The sequence below is a fragment of the Sinocyclocheilus rhinocerous genome, unplaced genomic scaffold, assembly GCF_001515625.1.
Source record: "Sinocyclocheilus rhinocerous isolate Xijiao unplaced genomic scaffold, SAMN03320098_v1.1 scaffold256, whole genome shotgun sequence".
In the NCBI taxonomy this organism is placed as follows: domain Eukaryota; kingdom Metazoa; phylum Chordata; class Actinopteri; order Cypriniformes; family Cyprinidae; genus Sinocyclocheilus; species Sinocyclocheilus rhinocerous.
In genome coordinates this window covers 460,403-485,476 of record NW_015632036.1, presented here as the reverse complement: position 1 = coordinate 485,476, position 25,074 = coordinate 460,403, and the positions used below count along the sequence as shown (strand labels likewise).

The following is a 25,074-nucleotide window of genomic DNA, read 5'->3' as shown; positions in this document are numbered from 1 at the left end:
TATGGTAAGGGGCGTAACATTTCCATCACATGCTTGAGGTATTCGGCCAATCACAACGCACTGGATAGCTGGCCAATCAGAGCACACCTCGCTTTTCAGACCGATGAGCTTTGTAAAAATCGACTCATTTCTGAAAGGCGGGGCATAGAGGAGCAACAATAATGTACAATATGTGGAAAATAATGTGTTTTTTTAACCTTAAACCGCATAAACACATTACACCAAATACACAAAATAATGTTCTTTTTAGCAACGTCATATGACCCCTTTAAATATGACACGCTGTAGTAGAGTTTGGGCATGGTTTTCTAGAGGCTGCTGTTTTTATACTTTCTCTAACACACTACGTGATCTTGCTACCTAAAGCATCTCCAGCACTTCCTCTTTCTCCTATTGCACATTCCCTTCTCTTTTCACTTCCCTGGTCAAATGTGTCTCAACATTTTATTTGATGCATGATTTTTCACTGAGAACCCAGGTTTTTAAAACCCAAGTATGAGGTGAAGTGGAAATCACTTTCCCTTTGAATGCATGAGAGGGCTCAGCATTGGCTGTCACATGATCCAGATCAGTTCTGTACCAGGAACGTTTTTCCCATAACTAACACCTGGACTGTAGTGTTCCTTGAAAACACAGCTAAATGAAATGCTACATACAGCAATTAAAAGCCCGTAAGATGTCACAAGCTCAGCATGAGGGCATATTGGCCCTCTCTGACCCACTGGTGTTTGGCTGTCACTCCAGATCAATGGTGTAGACATGACAGAGGCCAGACATGACCAGGCAGTAGCGCTGCTTACCGGCACTTCCCCCACCATCACCCTCCTGGTCGAACGGGACCAGGCCAGTGCAGGGGGCGCCTCCCCTCGAACTCGACCTCATTCGCCCCCTCCTCCAGAGCCATCTGACTCACCTGAGCAAGAGGAAGGAGATGAGCACCTTGGAAACCATCTCAACTGCCCCATGGAAGATGAATACCCCATTGAGGTGAGAGCTGGAACTAATGGTATGACATTGAACCTGCAGGGAGAGAGTGTGTGTGTGTTTCTCCCTATTTGAGGAAATATTTAAAAGTGATAAAAAGCGCTTTAAATGCTGCTTGCTGTAGTTTAATCTCATAACAGCTTCATTTTGCTGTTTTAATGCCTCACTCAACAGAGAAAATGGTGTTAGGAGGATTGTGATTTGGCCTTTTAAAATTTGCTCTATTGCTCTTGTATTTAATTAATGTTCCCTTGATATTTTTATTTGTGCCCACTTGATGTAGTTGTGTAGACTTGCCTAGAAGATGCGTCTCCATTACAAATAACTGAACATTCATTTTCCTTGTAACAGAAGGATTTATTTCAAACACTCGACTGACGTTATGAAGTGAGTTTGGAGTAAAAATATGTTATTAAATGTGGTATTTTCACATGCTTTCAGATGGAGCAGCATTATCTTCACAGAGCCGTAGTTCACTGAGAAGCTATGCAAACAGCTGTCATTATAGCAAACGATTTCTTCGATTTCATAATCGCGTAATAAAATCGTCTGCGATTTTTTTTGCGTAACTTGTCAGTGAACTACGGCTATGTGTAGTAAATTCTGCTCCATCTGAAAGCACGTGATGATGATTTCCTGCTGATTACAGAACCGGCTTTACTAACAAAATGCGCATGACAATCGCATTCGATTAATCGTGCAGCCCTAATGTATATATATATATGTATGTAAAGATATTTCATGCTACAAAAGATTTATATTTCAAATAAATGTTTTGCCACAGTTTCCACAGAAAAATTCAGATGTTAAGAATATCATAATAAAATATTAAGCAGCACTAAGCAACTGTTTACATTGATAATAATAGGAAATATTTTTGAGCACCAATGATTTGAATGATTTGAAAATTCAGCTTTGCTGTCACAGGATTAAATTACATTATAAAATGTATTTTTTAAAAATCAGTTATTTTAATATGTATTAATATTTCATGACATTGCTGTTGTGTTTTTGCTGTATTTTTTATCAAATAAATGCAGCCTTGGTGAGCATTAGAGACTTCTTTTCATTACAAAACAAAACAAACAAAAAAATCTTACCAATCGCAAAATTTTGAATGGTAATGTAAACAAAAAATAAATCACATTCATAGTTATTGATTAATTTCAAAGAGTATTTATCTCTGCATTTATCAGACCTACTGCAAACCCAGTTCTCCTTTTTCATACATCTGAATTTCTGTCTGGACAGGAAGTGACCCTGATCAAAGCAGGTGGTCCCTTGGGTCTGAGCATTGTAGGGGGTAGCGACCATGCCAGCCACCCTTTTGGAATTAATGAGCCAGGGGTGTTCATCTCAAAGGTAAAGTAAATTATGTAGTATGATGCACGTTTATGTCAAAAATGAATGTCATGATTTGTGGTCAGTGAAGCTTTTGTCAGAATTGATTTCTGACCTTATTTTTTCTGGGTAGGTCATCCCCAATGGCTTAGCCTCTGAGAGTGGACTTCGCGTGGGCGATCGTATATTGGAGGTGAATGCCATCGACCTAAGACATGCCACACATCAGGAAGCTGTTAGAGCCCTGCTATCCAACAGGCAGGAGATCCGCATGCTTGTGCGCAGAGATCCCTCGCCCCCTGGCATGCAGGTATACACACATTCATTAGTAGAGGAGAAGTTGTACGCAAAACCCTGAAGTATGGCCGGTTGTCACCGGGTCTGTGAAGTTCTCCTGGCTCAGTCAGATCTAATAAATATCAGATTTGGGCTTTTCCTGAAAATCTGCCAAAATGGCCTGGAATGTGAAAGACACTCGTACTTGTACTAATTTTGGTAAAAATCTCAAAAACTTTTGAAACTCCTAATGAGATCAGTACAACCTCGCATACTCTCTAAAACATCCCTGTGTTTTTTGTAGGAGATTGTCATCCACAAGCAGCCTGGAGAAAAGCTGGGCATCAACATCAGGGGCGGAGCTAAAGGCCATGCAGGCAACCCCTTTGACCCCACAGATGAGGGCATCTTCATTTCCAAGGTAACCAAAACCATGATAGAAGATTCAAACCCTGCATGATTCTGATAACATCAAAAGTACTGGTCGACTTGCCTACTTCCTCAAAACACTACTTCCTGGTTTTTTTACTCACTTGATTCTATAGGTGAGCTCCAGCGGTGCTGCTGCACGAGATGGCCGACTGCGGGTGGGTATGCGTATTCTTGAGGTGGGCAACAACAGTCTGCTGGGTATGACACACACAGAAGCAGTAAGGGTCTTGCGTGCTGCCGGTGACTCCTTGGTCATGCTTGTGTCTGATGGCTTTGACCCAAGAAACGCTCCAGGCATAGAGGTAAAGACCTAGCTCTGGTGTCCAACTGTGACTTAAATTATTATAAATATAATAAAATATGCATTGACACTATCAGTCAATGTTTGAAATAATTTAAGATCTTTTTTATGTTTTTGAAAGACGCCTCTTGTGGTCAGCAAGACTACATTTATTTGATTAAAATTACAGTAAAAACAGTAATATTGTGAATTTAAAGCAGCCATTATATTCCAGTCTTCAGTGTCACTTGATCCCTTAGAAAGCATTCTGATATCCATGTATGTACTACTACATAAATTTGTTGATTTGATTTCTTTCAGGCATCCCCTGGTGTTATTGCGAACCCGTTTGCGGCAGGTATTGTTCGTAAGAACAGTATGGAGAGCATCTCATCAGTAGACAGAGACCTGAGTCCTGAAGAGATTGACATCATGCAGAAGGTGAACTCTATGCATCACACAGAGCAGGAACAGCAGAGGAGTGGATGGGAAAAATAACATCTGTCTGTCTGACCTTTCCTGCAGGAGGTAGAGATGGTGAGGGAGACGTCCCAGTGGGAACGGGAGGAGATGGAAAAAGTGGTGAGTGATTTCCCTTCCCCTAAACGCCTTTCTTATAACAGATTATTATTATTATTATTATTATTATAAGAATATGCTATCAAAATGATGACCACTTCCAAATCTCCCCATAACTACAACTAATATATGTGGATCTGTCCTTTTCTTTCTCTTATCTGCCCCTATTTTCCCCCAAACCCTTCTGAATGATCTTTCTGACCTTTCCTGCAGGAGGTAGAGATGGTGAGGGAGACGTCCCAGTGGGAACGGGAGGAGATGGAAAAAGTGGTGAGTGATTTCCCTTCCCCTAAACGCCTTTCTTATAACAGATTATTATTATTATTATTATTATTATAAGAATATGCTATCAAAATGATGACCACTTCCAAATCTCCCCTATAACTACAACTAATATATGTGGATCTGTCCTTTTCTTTCTCTTATCTGCCCCTCTTTTCCCCCAAACCCTTCTGAATGATCTTGGGTGCTGCTCATTCCAAACATCACATTTTGTTTCTGCTCATTCCATTCATCTCTTTCGTTATGTCATCATATGTTCTTATGTCTTCATGGTCCCCTGGTTTTATTGTTCATCCACGATTTTGCATCACCTAAACCTCATTCCCATCTGTGCAATGGATGCCTTCGGAATGTGTGTATGTGTGTCTATATTTGTGTGGGCATAATGTGTATCCGTGTATGTGTGTGATTGGGTAAACTTCATTTCCCCACCCCCTCCTTACCTTCCCTCTTTTGGTAAAGGAGCGTATGCGCTTGGAGCGCGAGGAGGCAACTCGTTTGCTGGAGGAGGAAACTGAGGTGAGGCCTTAAGCCCTCCTTGTCTTTATGGCCCACATTAGGGCTTCAGGAGCGAAACATGGGACCAGCCGTCACCTTGAACATGAACAAATGAGTCATATCTGAACCTCTGAGCGCTAGAAGATCTTTAGATCCAGTGTCCTCATGCGCAAAACTTAATGAAATATCTAAATAATGTTTAGAAGATTTTTGAACATGTTCTTTCAATGAACACTGATCATTCATTATACTCTTTCTAACCCTCTATCTACAGAATTTGAGCACTGGACCATTGAAACTGGACTACAAGACACTGGCTGCTCTTCCTACCACTAGCCTACAGAAAGTTAATAGAGTAAGTACCTACATGTAAAAACTTGTTTTAATAAATGGGCAAGAAAGCATCTAGAAACAAAACATTCAAATTACTTGTTTGGACATAAAAGCCAGGTAAGAAATTCCTAACAGATGCTTCCTTGGTGCACATACCCCCTGGCTGCTGCAAGTCAATAAGATGAGCCTTTGTTACTGATGCAAGGTCACTGTAGACTAGGGATGCACCGATACTGGTGTCGGGCCTGATACTGAGCTCCTGGTCTCATACTCATTAAAATGCTCTGATATCAAAACCAATACCACACAGCGTATGAACAGTGCTGTGTCCAGACAAAGGAACACAGACAACAGAACAAACTGAGAGCAGGATGGAGTTATTAGTGATTCAGAACAAGAAGTACATGTACAGTATGTAATTAATATGATGTAAACATTCAGTATTCACACCTGCATAGCTGATGTGTGCAAGCTGCTAAGCAAAGCAAGCTTAGTGGATTGAGCTCTAATGTGCACTGTGCTATTATCTTAAAGATGAAATATAATAGAGCAATAAAATTAACAGTGAAAGTTACAAAAACTTGTACAATACATTTTGACAGGCATATTTAAGTGTGAAAAAACCTGAAGGAAATACCTATTTACTAAAGGAAGCCGACTTACATGATTCATATTCTTTTGGTTTCTGTACCCAATGTTTGTGAAAATTAAAAAAAATGCATTGAAACTACAGGTATCGGTACTCGGTATTGGCAAGTACCAAAAATGAAAGTATCAGTATCAAACTCATTCTGGAAACAGTGGTATCGGTGCATCTCTACTGTTGGCCCATTCCTAACGCTTCACAAGACAATAAATGATCTGACGTAGGCTACTGATGGAAACTGAGATTATAGAAAATGTTGTCCGAACAGATTGGTGGAATTACAGATACATTTATCATAACCATTAGGAATCTGTGGATTTTTTCATTTTTAGTGCTGATTTTACTGGAAAAATATGGTCAAAACTTAACTTACAGATATGTTTCCTTACTTGCTTTTGAATGCTTAGCATATTGGTCCATTAGTATTGGTCTTCTAAAACCTTATCAGGTCAAGTTATACGTTTGTCCAGTAGTGCTCCTTTTACTAGTAGTGCCAAAGGTAAAGCAGTCCAGCTGCTGGCTTAGTCTTCAGTAGCACCAGGGTTTGATACAGTGCAGTGAGCTGATTGGCTGAATGGTTTAATGGGTGGGTGTGGCCTTTGAGGATGAAGGGACCCTTAAAAGATCATGACAGTTAAGTTATCTAGAGTCGAGCCGCTTGGAATCTGCTCCTGTCATCTTACTGTAAGTGTACCACTGCTATTATTCTACAACTCTTAGTCTCATTCCTTCTTGAATTCTATGGCTACTTTTTCTTTCTTTTCTTTTCCTTAATGTTTTTTCTTTGTGTGAAATCTGTTACACTTTATTTAGAATTTTATTACTGAAATAACAGCAAAATCTATCAGTTGTTGGGTGTTGAATGTTAGTTGTTACTAACAGTCTGTAAATTGTATTATGCTGATTGCACACAAACATCCCTCATACAATAATTTATTGCCTTATGTGATATAACGTTATATAATGTAACAAATGTAATTTGAGCTTTGTAATTTGTTTTTACAAACTACAAGATATTGCTTGTCCCTTTGTAATCATTTTTAGCCTATGTCTCTCTTCTAGGAATGTTTAATCTCCATAGCACTAGCAGCTGTTAGCAAAGTCAAGTGAGGAATGGAGAGGGGGTGGACTGCTCTTAGAAAGGGAAACACTAGCGCACAGTTTTCTCCCTCATGTGATTTTGTGGTATATGAAGTACATTTTAGTCACGGCTATTTATAGATGCTATTTTGTAGAGCAGTGTCTTTTATCTGCACAAGAGTCACTGAATGAAGCTTTTATCAGTATGAGGCCATTAGTTGTATACGACAGCCACATCTTAAGCATCACTATGTGCCACCAATTGCACCTGTTTGTGAAGCCACATTTGAATAGTTTTTTGTTTTGTTTTTCTGTGATGAGAATCCAGAATATAGTTTCATAATACTTTGTAAAGGTGCATATTTAATAGTAATAGCAGTTAAGTAAATGTCTAAGAACTACTTATTACAGTTTCTTTTAGGTTGTGTATAAAGCAAGCATTCATGGTTGTTCATAATGTTGAATACGTTTTTTAAAGGGGTCATATGATGCTATTTTAAAGATCATTATTTTGTGTATTTGGTGTAACAGAATATGTTGACATGCTTTAATGTTCAAAAAACATTTTTCAAATACTGTACATTATTTTTGTTCCTCCATGCCCCGCCTCTCTCAAACACGTCGTTTTCTACAAAGTCCCTCCTTCCGACAAGCACAGTCTGCTCTGATTGGCCAGCTGACGCAGTGCATTGTGATTGGCCGAACACCACAAGCACGCGTCGGAAATGTAACGCCCCTTTCCATTATCGCGAGCTTCAGCTTTCAACATAAATGTAAAGACAGTAAATAATGTCCTTAGTTTTACCATCAGTTCTAGCCCTGATGATGCTCGTATGTATTTGCAGTACACAAGCCGCGATTAAGAAAGCTGACTCCACTTTGATGTGACCCTGTCAATGAGGCGTTTTAGCCCGGTCTGGATCAGCCTTCTCTTTTAGATAGAATAAATCATTTTGTGGGAGACTTTGAGCTTTGTAACTCTGCAGATCTTATTCATGCACAAATAGCTACATAACACACTAAAGAAAAGGAAAAATAGAAATCGCATCATTTGACCCCTTTAATTGTAAATACCTCCCTAGTCCCTGCAAAAACAAAGTGTAGTAACTATGTCTACGCTGAATGATTGTTGTTATTGTTAGCTACAACTATTAAAAATAACTTTCAGTAATTGAAATAAAGCTGAAATAATATATAAAAACATTAGATTAAAAACTTGAATCAAGAAAGAAATGTTGCTTTGGCAACTAACTGAAATAAATTTAAGTACTTACATTTCTAAAACTAAACCTGAAATAAAAATATAATATTGAAATAAAAATATATTTTTAAAAAACTTGACAAGCACAAAATTGCTTAAACAAAAATCAAAATTAAAACTGAAAATATAAAAGTTCATTTAAAATTATATAATTTTCTCATTCAGTTTCTTTAAATTTAGACATAATTGAGCCAAATCTGTTTGGCACAGACTCTATCAAGTCTGAAGTCTATATTACAGCAAACACAGCAGATTAAGTGCAGAAGTTCTTCTGGATTGAGTGACTGTCTACTGTGAGATGTCTCAGGATGATGGGAGAGCTGTATTTAGCTCTTCACTCATCTGAATCGGCGTGACTAGTAGATGATTGTAACTTTAGCATGGTTGTTTTTCCTTCCAACTCTGCCAGGCTAAACCCATCTGTTTCACTCTTTACAGCTTTTCCTTTCCTTGCTTTTACATTTGCTGTGTTCTAATTTTTTATGTGATGAATGTCATTTTCTTCCCCCGTTTGTGTATCATTAATTGCTCTGCTCTTTCATTTGTTTTGGTTTCCTTCTCACGTTATTTCTCCCTTTTGTCTCTGTCGATCGTATTCTCTCTCTCATTCCTCAGTTTTCTCCCTCCTTTGCTACATTCTTCACAATGGAGGCTGCTGTGCCGGCCGGCCCTGTAGACCTCCTGGGTTTTGAGAAAGTCCATGCTTCTATGTACCATGTAGAACCCGTTGCCCTCCCTTCGTCTCCAGTCTGCTCAGCCGCAAGTTCAGCGGCTTCAAAACAGCCCCAAGCCGACACACGGGAACGCATCCCATCTCTAGGAGTCCCACAAGAAGCTAATGAGGAAGAAGAATGTCTTGTGGACTCCCAGCCAATCTGCTTTAGTGAAAATCCCTTCCTTGTGGCTAATCGCAAGAGCAAAGGCTGCCCTCCTGAGGAGCGCATTTTATCAGGGCCACCTGTGGGCTATGGCAGGCATGGGCAGCTGCAGCCCTGGTTGTACAAGGCAAGCAGCCTTGAGGAGTGTGTTTTCTGACTTGAGTGTGTTTTCTGGTCAAGCATGGTGTGTCATCAGTAGCTATTTAGAGTTAACATACCACTTCAATCACAAATGCCATCCAAAGGTTTCTACTGATTGCTGCTTTTGATTTACAGATGTCTTTGAAAGCATCCTTAGGTTGTAAAATTGTTTCACAGAAATGTTCATGTCTATATATAAATTTTCTATATTTTGAAAATAGGTGAAGCAGAAAACGAAGCAGATACAAAAATGGGACCCTGTAATGTGTGTAACCTTATGTTCTTGAGGCATTTGAACATTCCCAGAGAGACTAAGAATGCTTTAAATGTGAAGTCAACAGGTGCTGAACAAAAAGGGTGAAGGGTTAAGGCCTCTCACCTTAGATACAGACTAGCCACCAACCATTTACAGGAATATGAAACACTATGGTCTTTAAAGAAACGTTAATGACATTGTCATTTTCTGTAGCATGACATTATGTTCTTGACACTGTTTTAAAAAATGCATTTTTATGGCACCACTGCTTGATTACAAATGATCTGTGGCACGGAATACAACACATTTGTCATCAAGCATGTCGTAAGAGCAAGAAATAGAACTGCAATGTGCAAGCATATTAAAACCTGTTTAAGGCAGTTGTTTATTGTTTGCTATTAATGTTATCAAATCAAGATGAACTGCTTTTATAAAACTGCACATGATCATTTATTATTAATGCACTACTTTGTAATTTGGCAAATTTTGCTTGTTGCTTGCTTTGTGCAATACTTCACTGACCTCAAGCATGATGGATGTTCCTTTTATTTGTATTTCAGTCTTCACCGTCTGAGCCTCACAGGATTGACAGTCCTGTCCGAGATGCTGCATACTCTCCACACAACTCACAGGTCAGTACCATTTCAGAGCATATTCACTCCCTTTTCATCATCAGCCCTTTCTTTTCTCATTTGTTTTCATGCGACTGTCAAACATTTTCCATGGGTAAGGCTTACAGATTTATGCAGGTGTTTTGCATGGTCAAAGTCAGGCCTAGTTTACATGTTCATTCGGGTAGTGTTCTGGTTGATGGCCTATGTGCTTTCATTCCGCCCCTCGTCATGACATTTCCATATTTCTCTGCAGTCCCCCAAATCTTCCTCTGCAATGCTTGGAAGGGAAGTTCGATATGTAAGTGGGCTAACTAGCCCTTGTATGGCCAGCACTAGCTGCACTTGGCTTTGCATTAGATGTTAAGAGACGAATGGTTTAAGGGCCTGTGTAACTCTGAGCATGTCCTGCTTTTCATGCTCTCTGACTCTTATTTAGCATTTCCACCAAACCAAGCAATTGAGCGTGTAACTACAGCTTGGTAGATTAACACTGTGTATTAAGGCCTTGTCAATCATGATATGTAGTAAATATAACATAATATACGTTACCGTTCAAAAGTTTTGGGTCATTCGTTTTTTTTTTTATGTATTTGAAAGAGGTCTCGTATGCTCACCAAGGCTGCATTTGTTTGATCAAAAATGCTGGAAAATCTGTAGTATTGTGAAACATTATAACAATTTAACATTAATTGAATAGAATTAATTGAATTTTCACCAGCCATTATTCCAGTCTTGAGTGTCACATGATCCTTCAGAAATCATAATTGTAAATAGTTTTTGTGGAAACTGATACTTTTTTTTTCCAGGATTCTTTGACGAATAGAAAGTTCAACTAAAATGACAGTCTTTACTGTAACTTTTCATCAATTTAATACGTCCTTGCTGAATAAAAGTATTAATTTCTTTAAAAAAAATCGTACTAACCCTAAGCTTTTAAACGATAATATAATTTAATGTGAGCCCAAGTTACTTGATTTCAGAAAACCAATCCCATGTGTAAAAATTTTCTTTCTTCCACTTAATTTTATATCATGTTCATATTTGTCTTTTTTTCTTTCAGTCAAACATTAATTTCCCTTCAAATGCAAACACCAAGGATAATACATCAGTGAGTGTTCAATATGCAGATAACTTGTAAATTATACTAGAGCAAGTTCATGGTAATATTGATGTGAATGACACTAATAGCCATATTATGTTAAACTTGGAAATACTGTATAATTTGTGGTTGATTGTTGGATTTATTGTCAATTAAGTTTTTCTCTCTTTCTAGACTAAACCTGGTGCCATCCAGCCTCTCTCTCGGGGGCGACCCGCTGTATCTCCAGCCAGTCAGGATGGCCACAGCAGTCCCAACCCTTTCCAGCATGGCCTCTCTCCCATCAGCTCTCAGACCACTGTAAGATCCCTCACCACTGTCTGAACCCTAATGAGGCCCCCCTTCATCCTCAGTTACCAGTGCCTTAAGGCCAACAGAATGCGACTGTTGTTTTATTTTGTCCATATACATTTCAAGGTGTGATTAGCATTGTGCCTGTTAAGCCTTACAAACAGTCACACCATAATCCAGGTCAAAGAAACGGGTTGTTTTGGAAAACACAGACTTATCAACTTCTCACTGCAAGTAACATTGTGCCCGTTTTCTATCAAGACACCTCTTTTGGATTTTTTTTCTTCCTCTAATCACATAAACCACATTGTTTGCACAGCAAGGTTTACACTCACGTTATCTCAGGATACCAGTGTAAACCAAAATATCGTCCAGAGTCATTTTCCCCAGTCACCATAACCACAGACCTCCCTCATACTGTCAAATTCTCTCCCTCCATCCTTTCATTGGCATGATCCTGATCGCGATCTGCATGCGGTCTAGCCCTGCATTTTCCTCCTGTGCTCTGCCTTTGCTGCTCTGTCTCTCATTAGCTGTTCCATCCTTTTTGTCCTCTGTCTGTTTCTCTACCCTTCCACCCCCCCGACCCCTCGTACAGCCTCGTGCCCCATCCCCTGACACACATGAGGAATACCCCATCAATATCAAGCAGGTATATAAGGCCTTCGCAGCTGTGCCACACTCCCTGGCTGTACTGGAACCCCCACAGGTAGGACAAATGCTCATCAAGGTTGTGAGCATGTCGTGGTTCCCCCGTCATCCATTGCTTGGTCTTCCCGTTGGACATGTTGTTCCTTTGAGAGTTTGTTTTTGTGCATGAGTCACTCATATGGTGGTGTCGAATCCAGGAGTTCATCTCACAGGGACACTAATGTGCGTCATTCATGTCACTTGATTGTTTAATGTTTCTTGATTTGATGTTTGACTCCTGGCGGTGTGTAAAGTGTTTCCTCTCGTCCAACTCAAGTCTTGTGTGCGTGGCTTTTTTTGTTTTAAGTGTCTTTACTGAATCATCTTTCCTTTTCACTCTCATTTGTTAGGATCTTTACTCTCCACGGAACAATTTCAGCGCAAAGCAACCATCACCAGAGGTATGTCATCTTCATTTGTGTTAAGTGTTATTTTAAAGGGGATTTAAAGCTGGAATACACTACACAATTTTTGTTTAGTCTGGACCAGTCAATGCTAGTTGCCAAAAGTCAGTCTGCAGATTGTGACTTCTTGTGTTCTGTTTAGTCTGAGGATTTTAAATATGTTTGATATTTTGAGCCAAATTTAGAACACATTGTTTTTATCTGTCATGCGTCTCCTAGCAACAAATCAGGTGTTTCTGTGTGAGTTTATTGTGTTCAGAATTATTTAAAAGTTTGGTAGTCTGATCCTATATCATTTAGTGTATGATGAGCAGTTTTTCCACTGTAACCATTTTCAAATTTCAAAGTGTATGATACATAGTGTTTGAAAATCTGTTCAGAAGATGTGTAGTGTATTCCAAATATTTCTTCTACATGATGATGACTTTTGTATGAGCCTGACCCATAACCCATATTTGGTTTGTACTGTCTCGCCACAACTCAAATTAACAACGCAATATTGTTTGCAAGTGTGGTGTTGATATGTTGTACATGATGGGTCTTTCAGCCTGAGCTGAATAATGAGGTGTTTGTGGATGAGGCTGAGGGCAGTGGTCCTCTCAGGCCTCATCCCTCCCTCTCATCTGACCGCCACGAGTACAGGAGCCTGGCAGCCGTGCCACGCTTGTCTCGCCCCTCAGTGGAGTTGAAGGTACCCATCTGATTTCCAGCAAAACCACTCTGACACTTTGATTCCTCTAAACTTGAGTGGTGGTGGTGCAGGTGTATGTGTCGCTTCGAACTGCAACAAAGAAACATAATAAATTGTGTGTCCGCAATGTCAAGAAGCCCGATCACCTGGCAGCATGCGTTGTGGTAAAATATGGGAACGAGATTGATCGGTGTTCTGAATCAAAGCAATTATTATTGGTGAGAAAAGGCTTCAGGAGAGCAGCAAATTGAATCTTTTTGCAGTAGCAGCACATTATGCAATAACTACATCATCATGGTGGTGGATTGGCAAATATTTGGTGTATTTGTGCAAAGTTTTAATCATTGTCTGAATTTCAGAATTAATGGGACTTGCTCTTGCATGTCGGATGCATGTAAAATTTGGTTGCATGTATAGTGTTCTTTACAACTGATCTGAAATCTGAATTCTCGCTCTCTCTCTCTCAGACCCCCTCCTCTATTGGCAGAGATGGCCCAGAGCAGCGCTCCTTCAGAGACAGGCAGAAATATTTTGAGATTGACGTGAAGCAGCAAACACCAGACAAACCCAAACCTCGCATCTCACTTGTGGGAGAAGATGACTTGAAGAAAATGAAAGAGGAAGAAGGTTTGTGTCTGTTTAGTTGTCAAACATTGATGTTAAGCTACAGTAACTTGAGTTGATTGTTGAATCATGCTAAATTGTTTGTCAATGACTTTTCTCAGCAAAGCGAATTGAACAAAGGACACAAGAGTATATGCTGGATGAAGATGAGGAGGATGAGGAAGATCTGGCGAAGCAGGTGGCAGATATGAAGGCTCACGGAAAGGTTGTCCCTGATGGTGTGGAGTACAAGGTCGAGAGCTTAGGAAGCCACAGTTCCCCATCTCTGAGGCAGTGTGCCACACCTCCCAGCCACTGTGGCAGCTCAGGGTAAGCAACTTTTGCTCAATCATTTGCTAGTATTTCAAAGTTGCAAAGTTGTTTTTATATGGGAGTGGGTTTTTTTTGTTTGTTTGCTTTTTATCATTGAAGTTTTGATTACAGAACACACTCTGAACATCTAGAACTCCCATTCTGATATCTTTGATTAATAAAATAAATACATAAATATAGACTACCATTTAAAAGTGTGGGGTCGGAACAATTTATGTTTTTAAAAGAAGTCTCTTAAAAAAACAAGACATTTATTTGGTTAAAAAAATTTTTTTTTTTTTCCTGTGACAGCTGAATTTTCAGCAGCCAATATTTCAGTCTTCAGTGTCACATGATCTTTCAGAAATCATTCCAATATGATTGGCTGATTTGCTTCTCAGGAAACATTTCCTTTTATCAATTTTGAAAACAGTTGTGCTGCTTAATATTTTGTGGAAAATGTGAAACATCTTTTTCAGGATTCTCTGATGAATAGAAAGTTCAAAAGAACAGCATTTATTTGAAATAGAAATCTTTTGTAACATTATAAATGTTTTTGCTGTCACTTTTGATCAATTTATTTTGTCCTTGCTAAAAAAAAAAAATTTAATTTATTTAAAAATATTTCTGACCGCAAACATTTGAAAGGTTCATCAAACCATTTAATAATAATAAAATAGTAAAAAGTATGTATTTATCATTCTTCAATCCAGTCCCTCCTCCGTGGACGGTAAAGGAGACTCTCAGCGGAATTCAGTGGAAGACAGCTTCAGACTGGAACAGAGACCCAACTCCATGACGGGGTGAGGAATGCTAAAACCTAACGCTGTATAGTTTTGTATTTTTTAAGATATTTGAATTGCTTGACCCAGTGTTTGTCTTAACAGTTTGATCCCAGTTTATCCCGGTGAATCTGTGGCTCCCATTCGGACGGCCAAAGCAGAGCGTAGGCAACAAGAGCGATTACGCATGCAGAGCCCGGAGCTTGCTGTCGCCCTGGACAAGGAGCTGTCGCCTGCTGAAAAACGAGCCCTGGAGGCAGAGAAAAGGGCCATGTGGAGAGCAGCCAGGTATAACAGCCAGAGAGAATGATGTGTTATGTGAAATGCATCACATCAGGAGTGTTTCTCTCTCCAGTCTCATCCTTTCCTCTGTAACGCTGATCTCTGAAGAGCTGTCCACTTGTGGTATTTTAATCTCATCTTTTTCTCCAGGCTCTAAGTAAATGCTTACCCAGTTTATCATGTCTTCCCCTTGATGAACGGGCTATCAAAGACATTTTCACATTCTTTGGTTATAGGAATCCATGAAATAGATATTTTATATATTTTATTTCTATATACACATCTCATGTTGTGCATTTGTCTTTGATGGCCCTGAGTTTCAATGCAAACCTCCCCTTCTTAATCTTTACTGTCTGTTTCATAGTGTTTTCTTTCATCTGTAGTCTTTTTCCTCTCTTTCCTTTTCTTTGTGCGTTACCGTCTTCTGTCCTCTCTACTTTCTTACTTGCTGCTCCCAAGGCCTTGTGGTCTAGAGGAGGACGTAAGGCAGTATGAGCAAGACCTGGCTAAGCGGCTTTACCAGTCCCGTGTGAGAGCATCTCTAGGCAGCTCTGCAGCCCCTCCCACTTCCTGCTCCTCCTCTTCCTGTCAGCCCAGGTCTGCCCTTAACAGCCAGAAAGCATCATGGGGGCTTAGCTGTGATGCCTGACACCGCTTGGGGTGCTTGGTGCTTGTGGACATTTTATAGTGCATAGTGTGTAAAGGGTGAAAAATGTTGTGGTGGCTTTTTCTGAACGATGAACGTGTCCCACAAGACCCACTACTGCTTCTGCACATGTGCTATTTTATTTATTTAGTTTGGTAGCACACTCCCTCCTTCTCTCTGCTCACTCACTTTTGCCTCCCATCTGTGTACCAGTAAAGGTCTTGTATTGTCCTGATAACAAGTGTTTTTCTTTGCCATTATTCAAGTTGCTTGCAGTTGTTTTTTATTAGAGGTGCACTGATACTAATTATAGTCTATACCAAGACTTTCATTAGAAGCACCTGCTTACTTTCATATAGAAGCTGTGTTAAAACTTGACATTTTTCACATGTAGGCAGTGTTCAATAAAGCAATATTCACTGAGTTTAAATGTGTGAGAGATTTCAGCAATGTTTGGTCCACATTGCAAGGTAAAAACGACCAATCACAGCTTTTTAGGTGATGTTTAAGTTTGGCTAAATCTGAAATAGCAACACACTGGTTAAAGATTAGAGCTTGGGATTTTGGAACGATTGAGTCATTTTTGTCTGCAATATGAGTCTGTGAATGGACTGTGCGCACCATACTGAAACTAACTCTAATCTAACACAGTTTGGCAGAGCTTAACGTTCTTGGCTTAAATTAGTAGTTTATCCAAATATGAAAATTTAGTCATTATTTACTCACCTACTCACCCTGCCCGGTCTTATAAACCTGCCGTCATCTACATCAAACCATTGGCCAAGGTCAGGTTTTCACTAAGTAATAAATACAATTTTGGTTTGTCTTTTTACAAAACCCTATTGTATGTCCTTGGAAAATATGTCACAAGTTGAATGGGATCATTCTGTGATACTTTTGCATTTTTTTTGTTAAAGCTGGTCACTAATCACTGTCGTTATTTAGACAAGCACATTTTATTTGTGTGTCTGAAAAAGAAAGAAGGTCATACGACTTTAGTAGGATAATACCCAAAAATGCAAATTCAATAAATAATGACAGAATTTTCAATTTTGGGTGAATTATCCCTTTAATGGTGCATTGGTGGTTGATACCTCAGTGGTCCTATAATGCCTATATAGTATTCTTCCCCCTTGAGCTTTCATGGTTGTTTTACAGCATGAAAGCTAATCGGTGCATCTCTAGTTTGTGTGATTCCTTCTCATAACGTTTGCTACATTTTTTTTGACAGCCTCCATCAAAATTAACTTCTCCTGTATTAACCAATCAGTGTGCACAGCACCTCTGCTTATCTTTCACTTCTCATCCTGTTTGCATTTCTCCTATCACTCTCTGTCTCACTGTATCTCCCTCTCTCTCCAGGATGAAGTCTCTAGAGCAGGATGCTTTGAAGGCCCAGATGGTCATTGCCAAGTCTAAAGAGGGGAAGAAGCGTGGCACGTTGGATCAGCTGTCAGAGTCACCGTCCCCTGCGCCCACACCCTCTCCAACACCAATGGAAGGTGATGATCTCATTTACCTTTTCTGAAAGAGAGTACAACAATGCTGGGCTCTGTTTTCATACTCTGTTGTGTGTTACTGGGTCATTTTTAAAAGTCAGTTGTGTTAAATGTATCCATTGTTGTTTCTTAAACAGATATCAGTCCACGGGCAGTGACTTCACCAGGCAGACTGGTATGAGACAATTGTTTGTTTGTTCATTTAGTTGATTATGTTGTTTTGGGAGACTAATCCACTTTTTTTACTTTCGATGATAAAGTCATTCTTTACTCTAACTCATGTCCATAGCATATAGAGCAACATCCATGAACTTTTCCTTTATCTCTTTTCTTTGTTGTCCTTTCTCCTTCTTGTACGTTTACACATCTCTGTCCTTCCCTCCCTCCATCCGGCCATCTCTCTTTTACAATATTGATTTCCCCCCCTCTTTCTCTCTCCATCTCTCCACTGCTTATGCCTGTTTGCTGTCCTTTTAGTCCCTGTCAGAAAAGAAGTTTGACTACCGACAATTTGCTGCCATTCCTTCTTCCAAACCCGTTTACGACATTCAGGTATTGCCTGCATGCAAAGCATCGAGGAGTCCAGCCTGCCCGAACCCTTTGAGCCACTCCTGTCCTCCTGGCTTTCCCTGCTCCCCTGCTCCTTCTCTCCCTGGCCCTTCTGATAGCTAGTTCAAAACTGTCAACTATTAGGGGCCCTGTACTCGCCAACGTGAGCAGCATGGTCATTCGTGTTACTGCTGCTTTAAGCATCATTCTTGATCTTAGTTGTCAGCGATTTGGGTTTAGTTTTTGGCTCTGAGGATGATTTCCACAGCTTAAAACACATCCTGTTCTTAATCTACACATTGTCAATACCATGTGCTTCTCTTCTGGGTATGCGAATGTAGCGTAAAGGTGGGGTTTACAGTTTGGTCCATGGGCTTTGCGTTGAACCAAAACATGGGGTAACATACTAATGCACTAAAACACTCAGAAGGAAAACGTCTTTGCATTGTCCTCTCCCTCCCTCTGCTCTGTGTACAGCCTCATGCACTCACCCTCAGACAGCAGCTAATAACACACATTTGGCCAAACTGGTCTGACGCCTACAGCATGTCTGAAGGCCATTTTTTGACTATCAAATTGAGTAAAAGAGCTGAATGTGGCTGTTTCATGTGGTGTCACTGGGAGAGTCAGTTCTACTGGGGTTGCAGGGGGTCATGGGAACAAAGGAACTTGTGTTTCTTGCTTTGGTGTTTTGTGGTTGTGTTTCTGGATCTTTGTATGAAGGGAAATTGGGCATGTGGGGTGAAGTAATTTTTATGATTGTTAATGTTCCAATACTGTTCCTCTAATACCAGACCAAAAGACCACCAAATCTGTGAGACTGGCACAATTCTAAATTGGCTTGTGAAATTAAATAAAACCCTCAAAATATTGAATGAATGATAATTTTGGTGTGAAGATTCAGCTAAAGCATTTACGTTTGTTCAGCATATCCCTTGACAATCAAATTTGCTTAATCTGGATTATTTCAATGACCAACAATCAGCATCTTTCTTTGAAAGGTATAATTAATGCACTGGTTTGCTGAGCAGAACATTTTTCAAATTTTATTGATTTCAGTTGAGTGTAGTGGGTGGAGCACATGTTTTTAAGACCTGCATTATTTAATTGGTAAGTATAGCAATTCAGGCTACACTGACAATGTCGTGTATGGGGTTGATATTTGCTAACAGCTGTTACTCTCACATTGTCCTTTTCAGACAGAAATAATAATGTCGTAATAATTTCTGTATGATCAGGCAACAGAAGTCAGTCCTCTTCTCTAACTCATGGCGGCCTTGAATAAAGCCTGTAACCAGAGTGACAGATAACAATAGTACTATCAAGAGTTTATATTTTGTCTTTTAAGGATATTTTTATATTCTTAGTATTTTATGTAATTAAAACCAATGTTTTTATATTTTGTCATTTTTATTCTCAAGCAGTTTACTGCTTTTGTCTTTTCAGATATGCAGCCAAAACTTTTTAACTTAACTGGAATTTTGTGTTTCTCTCACAATAGCCACACAATACTACTATTTTGTCATAAATGTTAAATGTTACAACTAGTTATTGACTGCTGTTTTTTTTTTAAGCTTTAGAAGTATGCGTAAAACATGTCATTCCATTTTAGTAATAATATGGAATTTTGTGTTTCTCTCACAATAGCCACACAATACTACTATTTTGTCATAAATGTTAAATGTTACAACTAGTTATTGACTGCTGTTTTTTTTAAGCTTTAGAAGTATGCGTAAAACATGTCATTCCATTTTAGTAATAATACATCCTTACACAAGCTTACAAGGATATATATTATAAACATACACTGTTTAAAAGGTTGGGGTTAGTAAGATTTTTTTTAGTAAGATTTCAATAAATGCTGTTTTTTAACTTTTTTTTTTCGTCTTAATTGAATTTAAATTGATATGTTTCTTAAGCAGCAAATCAGCATATTAGAATGATTTCTAATGGATCATGTGCCACTGAAGACTGGAGTAATGACTGCTTGAAATTCAGGTTTTCCATCACAGGAATAAATTACATTTTAAAAGATATTAAAATAGTATTGCGATTCACAGTGTTGTTTTAATGTTTCTTTCAAAAACATCAAAAAACTTACCGACCCCACACTTTTGAACGGTAGTGTAAGTTCCCATTTAAAATCGCCTTTCGAAATCGTCTTTAAGATATGTTTGTCTTGTTTGATTATGTTAGAAACGGGTAATTCAAAATGCCTGCTAGTCGATCTTAATTTACTGCACACTGTATTCAAGCAAAGCAATGTACAGGAAGCCTGGTGAATCCTTATGTGTTATTTGGTGGCCTTTTGAGACTTCCATTTTTTGGCTGTGTGTTGTGAGTATTTATGTTGTGGTATGTGATTTAATGTGTGAAGAAGCACCTTCACCCTGACTGGGATCATTTAATACAGCTCTCAGGGTTTTTCCAAGGGATTTTTGAGCCTTTTCAAAAAAAAATGAAAAGGAATATGTTGGCAACATGTTTTTGGTGGGGGTGAAGGTTTGTACAGCATGCCTGTGTTGTGTTTGGAAGGACTGTTGTGTGAAGTTTTAAGTGGGCTTTGTGAAAAGCAGAGGTTGGTATATTATACATTTTCTTCCGGTTCTTAAAATTAGCAGGTGAAGAGATGGAAAAAGTATTGTTATTGGGGCATTATCAGCATTATTATAACACCACATCCCTGGCTCTCTGACAGAGGAACATGAGGATTTTTCAGGGCTTATGGACATGAAACAGGAAGCTGAGGCATTTTAATCTAGATGTCCCTCAGTAAGTCTGTCCACAGCAGTGGTGCAAGTCTGAAGCAGCAGCTCCCCTACAAAGTGCTTTCTGGTCAGGTGAAGGTGAAGCGGCGTCTCCCAGAACAGCTCTGTGGTTCAGATGTCAAGAGCCTGTTGATCCAAACAACCTCTGTGCCATTCAAAAGACCTCATCTTGTCATCTACATTTGTCTTTTAAAATGAATGAGAAATTATTTACACCCAGCATTTCTGCATTTCAGCCAAAAAGAGCTATTCTTGGGAGACACCTAAAGGTTTCACTCTTCCAATTGTCTATTCTGCCGGAAAGAAACAGATGAGCTGTTGAATTCTTTCTGAACTCCGTTTCCTTCTCTCACGCTCTGTCTCTCTCTTGCAGTCTCCTGGTGCAGGTGGTGATGTGCACTTCATGGATGATAACCCAGGTAAGTTCCTCATCATTTGTGGGTCAGTGCTATAGTGTACAGGGTATCTTTATGCGTTGTGTTCACTAGTACTTGGCTCACAGTTATTGTCCTCTTGACACAGGCGACTTCCTTGGATAAGTGCTCTTCTAATTTTGGTAGGAGATCTGTGTGTGTGTGTTTGTGTGTGTGCATATGCATTGGTTTTTGATAAGAAGCCTGCTGTGCTGCACTTGATTATAATCTAGTTTCTTCAAAATGAGTAAGGTTCAGATGAGCAGTGGGTTTCTCTGTGCTTTCATCCTTCAACTTGTTTTTAGGGAATCGTGGTTACTTTGATTAAGAGTTCTACCAATTTTTCAAAATGGGCGTGTTCTCTAACGTCTGGCAAACGCTTTTACCTGCAACACATCCTGATGACATGAACTGCATAGGGCTGGGCGATATATCAAGTTTGTACGATTTATCGATATATTTTTTACAAACGATATGGAATGAGGCAATGAGTGCATAATCCAGTTTGTCCTAAACATGAGACATTATTTATATTAAGGGCTTTAAAATAACTCGTAAGATATAGTTAACATGTATAGTTTAAAGCGACTTGCCCCGACAGATGCTCTGACAGATACATGTTTTGCTGACAGAGAGATGCAGTGTTTTCCTCAGTGCATAACTTACGTTTCACTGGTATTTTCTCCTTCTGTAAACATTAGAAAGTCATGGAAATATTTCCATTTTGCTGTCAGAAATGGACGAGCCTTCAAGTCTCTTGAAGACTTCAGTGAACGAGCGCCATGCCAGTACTTTTATTTTCATTTTTGGATAAGTGAATTTAACTTCTGCTTTAAAAAGCATTATTTTTTTGTTTTTAAATTGTAATGTTACAATGTTAGAATGTAATCTGATTTGAACCCTTTTTTGCACGTAATATAATAGCTTAGCCTACTGTACATGGTACATTCACTATATTTGTTTTCATAGCCTTTAATATGAACATTGATCCATTGGAGAACATCGGGCAGGATGTATAATAACATTTTTAAAAATACATAATTTTTTTTCATCCAAATAGAAAAACAGAGATATATACTGTATATCGCAGTACAGCTAGAAAATACAGATATATAATTTTTTTTTTTTTTGGCCATATCGCCCAGCCCTAGAACTGCATGTCAATTCTACCCCTCTGAATGTGATGCCACATGCTGCAGTTTGCCATAACAGTACCATACGTGTTATAATGGGTGAAGATTTAAACATCTACTCTTCTGTTTGGCATAGTGTGTATCAACATTGGTTGACACAATAGGTAACTAGGGATGCCCTGATATTCAAATTCTGTCTGATAATTGTAAGCTGATAATTATTTTTATTTTATGGCTGATAACAATGGTAATTCTGTACTATTCTGTCTGAATAAATTGAAAGTAAAACCCTAAAAAAAAAAAATTTTAAATCAGTCTTTTTAAATGTAATGTAAATTTACAGTATGAAATTGAGATTTCAGTTGTTTGAGTGCTAAAGATAACATTTAACAGTGTCATTAAAATATTTGTTTGAGTTAAATTTGAGATGATGGCAAAGGTGCTTTTAATATAAAAACAGGGCAAATATGCATGCTTAATAGCACATCTAATATTGACAGATATGTCAGGAATATTGTGCGTCTAGCTGGTTATTATGAAATAATTTTGCCAGTTGTTTTTTTTTTTTTGGTCATTGTCAACCAGCTGGGTGTACATTTATCCCTCTTATTTCATAGCTACTTGCCACATGAGTAAATAATTGGACACAAAATATTGATTTGGGTTGAATTTTTAAACAAGATTAGCATTTAAGGGATTAAGTACAGTCATACTACTTACTAGATGGCTTTTCACCAAATAATGTTAATAATAAATATTGATTTTAAGTGTTTAAAAAAAAAAACATTTTGGGTGGGACTAAAAACATTGTTTAGACTGACGAATCAGAATCAAGTATTCCAGAGAGCCGTGTAAAAGGATAAATTTCTTTCAAAATCTTTAATATTAGCCAATAATTGATATGGTACCAATATATTGTGCATCCCTACTCCACATAATCAAGCGATTTTCAAAGTTCAAAAAATGCTCTCTGCTGCATTAGCAGTAAAAAATGCTAACATAATTTTTGCAGCTTGCATGTTTTATGTTTTCATATATATATATATATTTACCTGTGTGCTTCTAATCTCAATAACAGTGTACTCGAAAGGTGCCCAATTGTGATCAGTGCTCTGCAGGGTTTTTTTCTGCATGGTGTGCAGCTCTGCCTTTCAGCTTACGCACCGAATGGTTCTCCTGAATCACTGCTTTGCGGGAGTGTGTGGGTTTTAAACTGAAATCGATATGCATTTAAAGACAAGGGGATGGTATTGAAGCATAAATAAAAGCTGTCAGTTTTTCCGTGGATGAAGGGGCGTTTTACTTGTGCAGCGTGAAAGACGGCAGCTCCTCTTACAGTGCAATATTTAATATATTTGTTGTCTCTCCTTTCAGTGTCTGTTGTAGATCCAGAAGTTCCTGTGGCCACCACATCTGCTCTAGAGGAGATGGCTCTCTACAGTAACAAGCGCAAACTACGACAGGGCCGCCGCAGCCTGGAGGCTCCAGTGCCCACATAACCGTACACTCACACACTAATGCATCTGAACTGTGAAGATAAAACACACATAGTGATCATCTAATGCTAAGAGATGCCACACATGGCTTAGAATGCTCTGAAATACACATTGTTGACCGATATTAAACCACTCTTATTTCAGTGCCCACAACACAGGTTGGGAGGTGAATCTCCCGAACACTAGTCTTGCCTTTTCAGTTGAAAAGGGTTGCTCAGATTTTACTATGGGAGGTCCAGAGGATGGCTGATTGATTTACTTATTTTACTGTTTTTCTGTCTGTCGGCATTTTAGAAGCGGAGTTATTTTAAGAGATGCTGTGGGTGTTTCTTTCTAAACACTTTCAAAACCTCCTCTAGAAATGAAAATGTGGAAAGGCAGAAAAGGAGCTATTTAAACGTAACTCTGTTCATTTTTTGGGAGATTCAGTTTGCAGACGACATACTGCTACCTTCACTGCCCCATGTAAGCCAGACTTCCACTTTTGTTGCTTTAATTCACAATCAGAAAAAAGTTTTATTCCTTTTAAATGTAATTTATTGATGTAATATACTGTTTTTAATCTATGGGATTCCAATACAATAGAGGAACAAATTGAGGCTTTTTGACACATGTATAAGCTGATTACTTGTTATTTTGTGACGAATTTAGATTTTTGGGTTTGGGATAAATTTTCATGCACGCAGCATTTTAAAAATGAAAATGAGGCCTTGCCATAAAGCTTTATTTCCATTTTCTGTCCTTATCAGTTTCGAAACAGAATTTCTTCTTTAAGGTGATGCAAATGAATGTAATATTTTTGAAAGGTTGCATCTGACCTTATTTAAAGATCTGTTATAAACCTTTTCCTAATATGTATGATCATGCCATATCATAAAGACTGACCTACTGTATTGAGTAGCGTCATTCTAAACCTTTTAATTGATCTCTAGTCTTCCTTTAATGGACTAGGAGAATAAAATGAAGTGGATAATGGTTTCATAAGATTTTTGTTCCTTTGGTGATGATCTTCCTCAAGGACACTAAAATGCATTCACTATTTTTATTTCTGCGTCTTGTTCTGGGCCATCTATACACTGAATCATTCCCTTTGCTACACAGAGTGACCAGACTTGAGAATTTCACTCTTTGACAACCCATCATTCGCCAGACATAACCTTACCTCTCCATAAACAGATGGTACCATTTTGGGTGCGGGAGGAGGAATTTGAATCATCGGAGAACATTTGGTCTTTATAAACATCTGCAAATCTTGCTCATATCTTTTCTTTCTCTTGTTCTGACAGGTGTGTGAAGGTAGTAGATGTTTTCTAATCTACATTTTAAATAGTTGAACTTTCAAAGCCACTGAAAAGCTCATCGTGTGAATAATGTATAAATGCTAAAAAAAAAAAAATCTGAGCCTTTCTGCCCCAAGACCAAACTAAAGTCTGAAGGGTATAAATGATTCTACCAGGGTCTTGACGACTGATCCCTGTGTTTGTATATTGGCTTATTGCAATTTTACTGTCAATCCTGTGTGAGGACTAATATGA

General features: G+C 38.7%; 1 protein-coding gene across 5 annotated transcripts in view; it reads left to right on the top strand.

Annotated features, from left to right (window-relative positions):
• The window catches only part of LOC107742126 (protein scribble homolog), a 119,966-nt gene extending 95,043 nt beyond the window's left edge, over nucleotides 1–24,923 (top strand). For 2 of the 5 annotated variants that reach the window (XM_016555015.1, XM_016555016.1), the window contains 24 exons: nucleotides 745–987; nucleotides 2,236–2,346; nucleotides 2,459–2,635; nucleotides 2,906–3,022; nucleotides 3,147–3,335; nucleotides 3,635–3,754; nucleotides 3,839–3,895; nucleotides 4,637–4,693; nucleotides 4,947–5,027; nucleotides 9,828–9,899; nucleotides 10,942–10,989; nucleotides 11,155–11,280; nucleotides 11,870–11,980; nucleotides 12,312–12,362; nucleotides 12,913–13,056; nucleotides 13,524–13,683; nucleotides 13,782–13,989; nucleotides 14,685–14,774; nucleotides 14,859–15,041; nucleotides 17,044–17,183; nucleotides 17,318–17,355; nucleotides 17,658–17,732; nucleotides 20,871–20,916; nucleotides 23,418–24,923. In XM_016555015.1, the coding sequence (XP_016410501.1) occupies nucleotides 745–987; nucleotides 2,236–2,346; nucleotides 2,459–2,635; nucleotides 2,906–3,022; nucleotides 3,147–3,335; nucleotides 3,635–3,754; nucleotides 3,839–3,895; nucleotides 4,637–4,693; nucleotides 4,947–5,027; nucleotides 9,828–9,899; nucleotides 10,942–10,989; nucleotides 11,155–11,280; nucleotides 11,870–11,980; nucleotides 12,312–12,362; nucleotides 12,913–13,056; nucleotides 13,524–13,683; nucleotides 13,782–13,989; nucleotides 14,685–14,774; nucleotides 14,859–15,041; nucleotides 17,044–17,183; nucleotides 17,318–17,355; nucleotides 17,658–17,732; nucleotides 20,871–20,916; nucleotides 23,418–23,542 (2,769 nt within the window). In that variant the 3' untranslated portion in view covers nucleotides 23,543–24,923. The remainder of the gene's footprint in view (nucleotides 1–744; nucleotides 988–2,235; nucleotides 2,347–2,458; nucleotides 2,636–2,905; nucleotides 3,023–3,146; nucleotides 3,336–3,634; nucleotides 3,755–3,838; nucleotides 3,896–4,636; nucleotides 4,694–4,946; nucleotides 5,028–9,827; nucleotides 9,900–10,941; nucleotides 10,990–11,154; nucleotides 11,281–11,869; nucleotides 11,981–12,311; nucleotides 12,363–12,912; nucleotides 13,057–13,523; nucleotides 13,684–13,781; nucleotides 13,990–14,684; nucleotides 14,775–14,858; nucleotides 15,042–17,043; nucleotides 17,184–17,317; nucleotides 17,356–17,657; nucleotides 17,733–20,870; nucleotides 20,917–23,417) is intronic. The other 3 variants (XM_016555017.1, XM_016555019.1, XM_016555020.1) reach the window with 3 other exon arrangements.
• The last annotated feature ends 151 nt before the right edge of the window (nucleotides 24,924–25,074 follow it).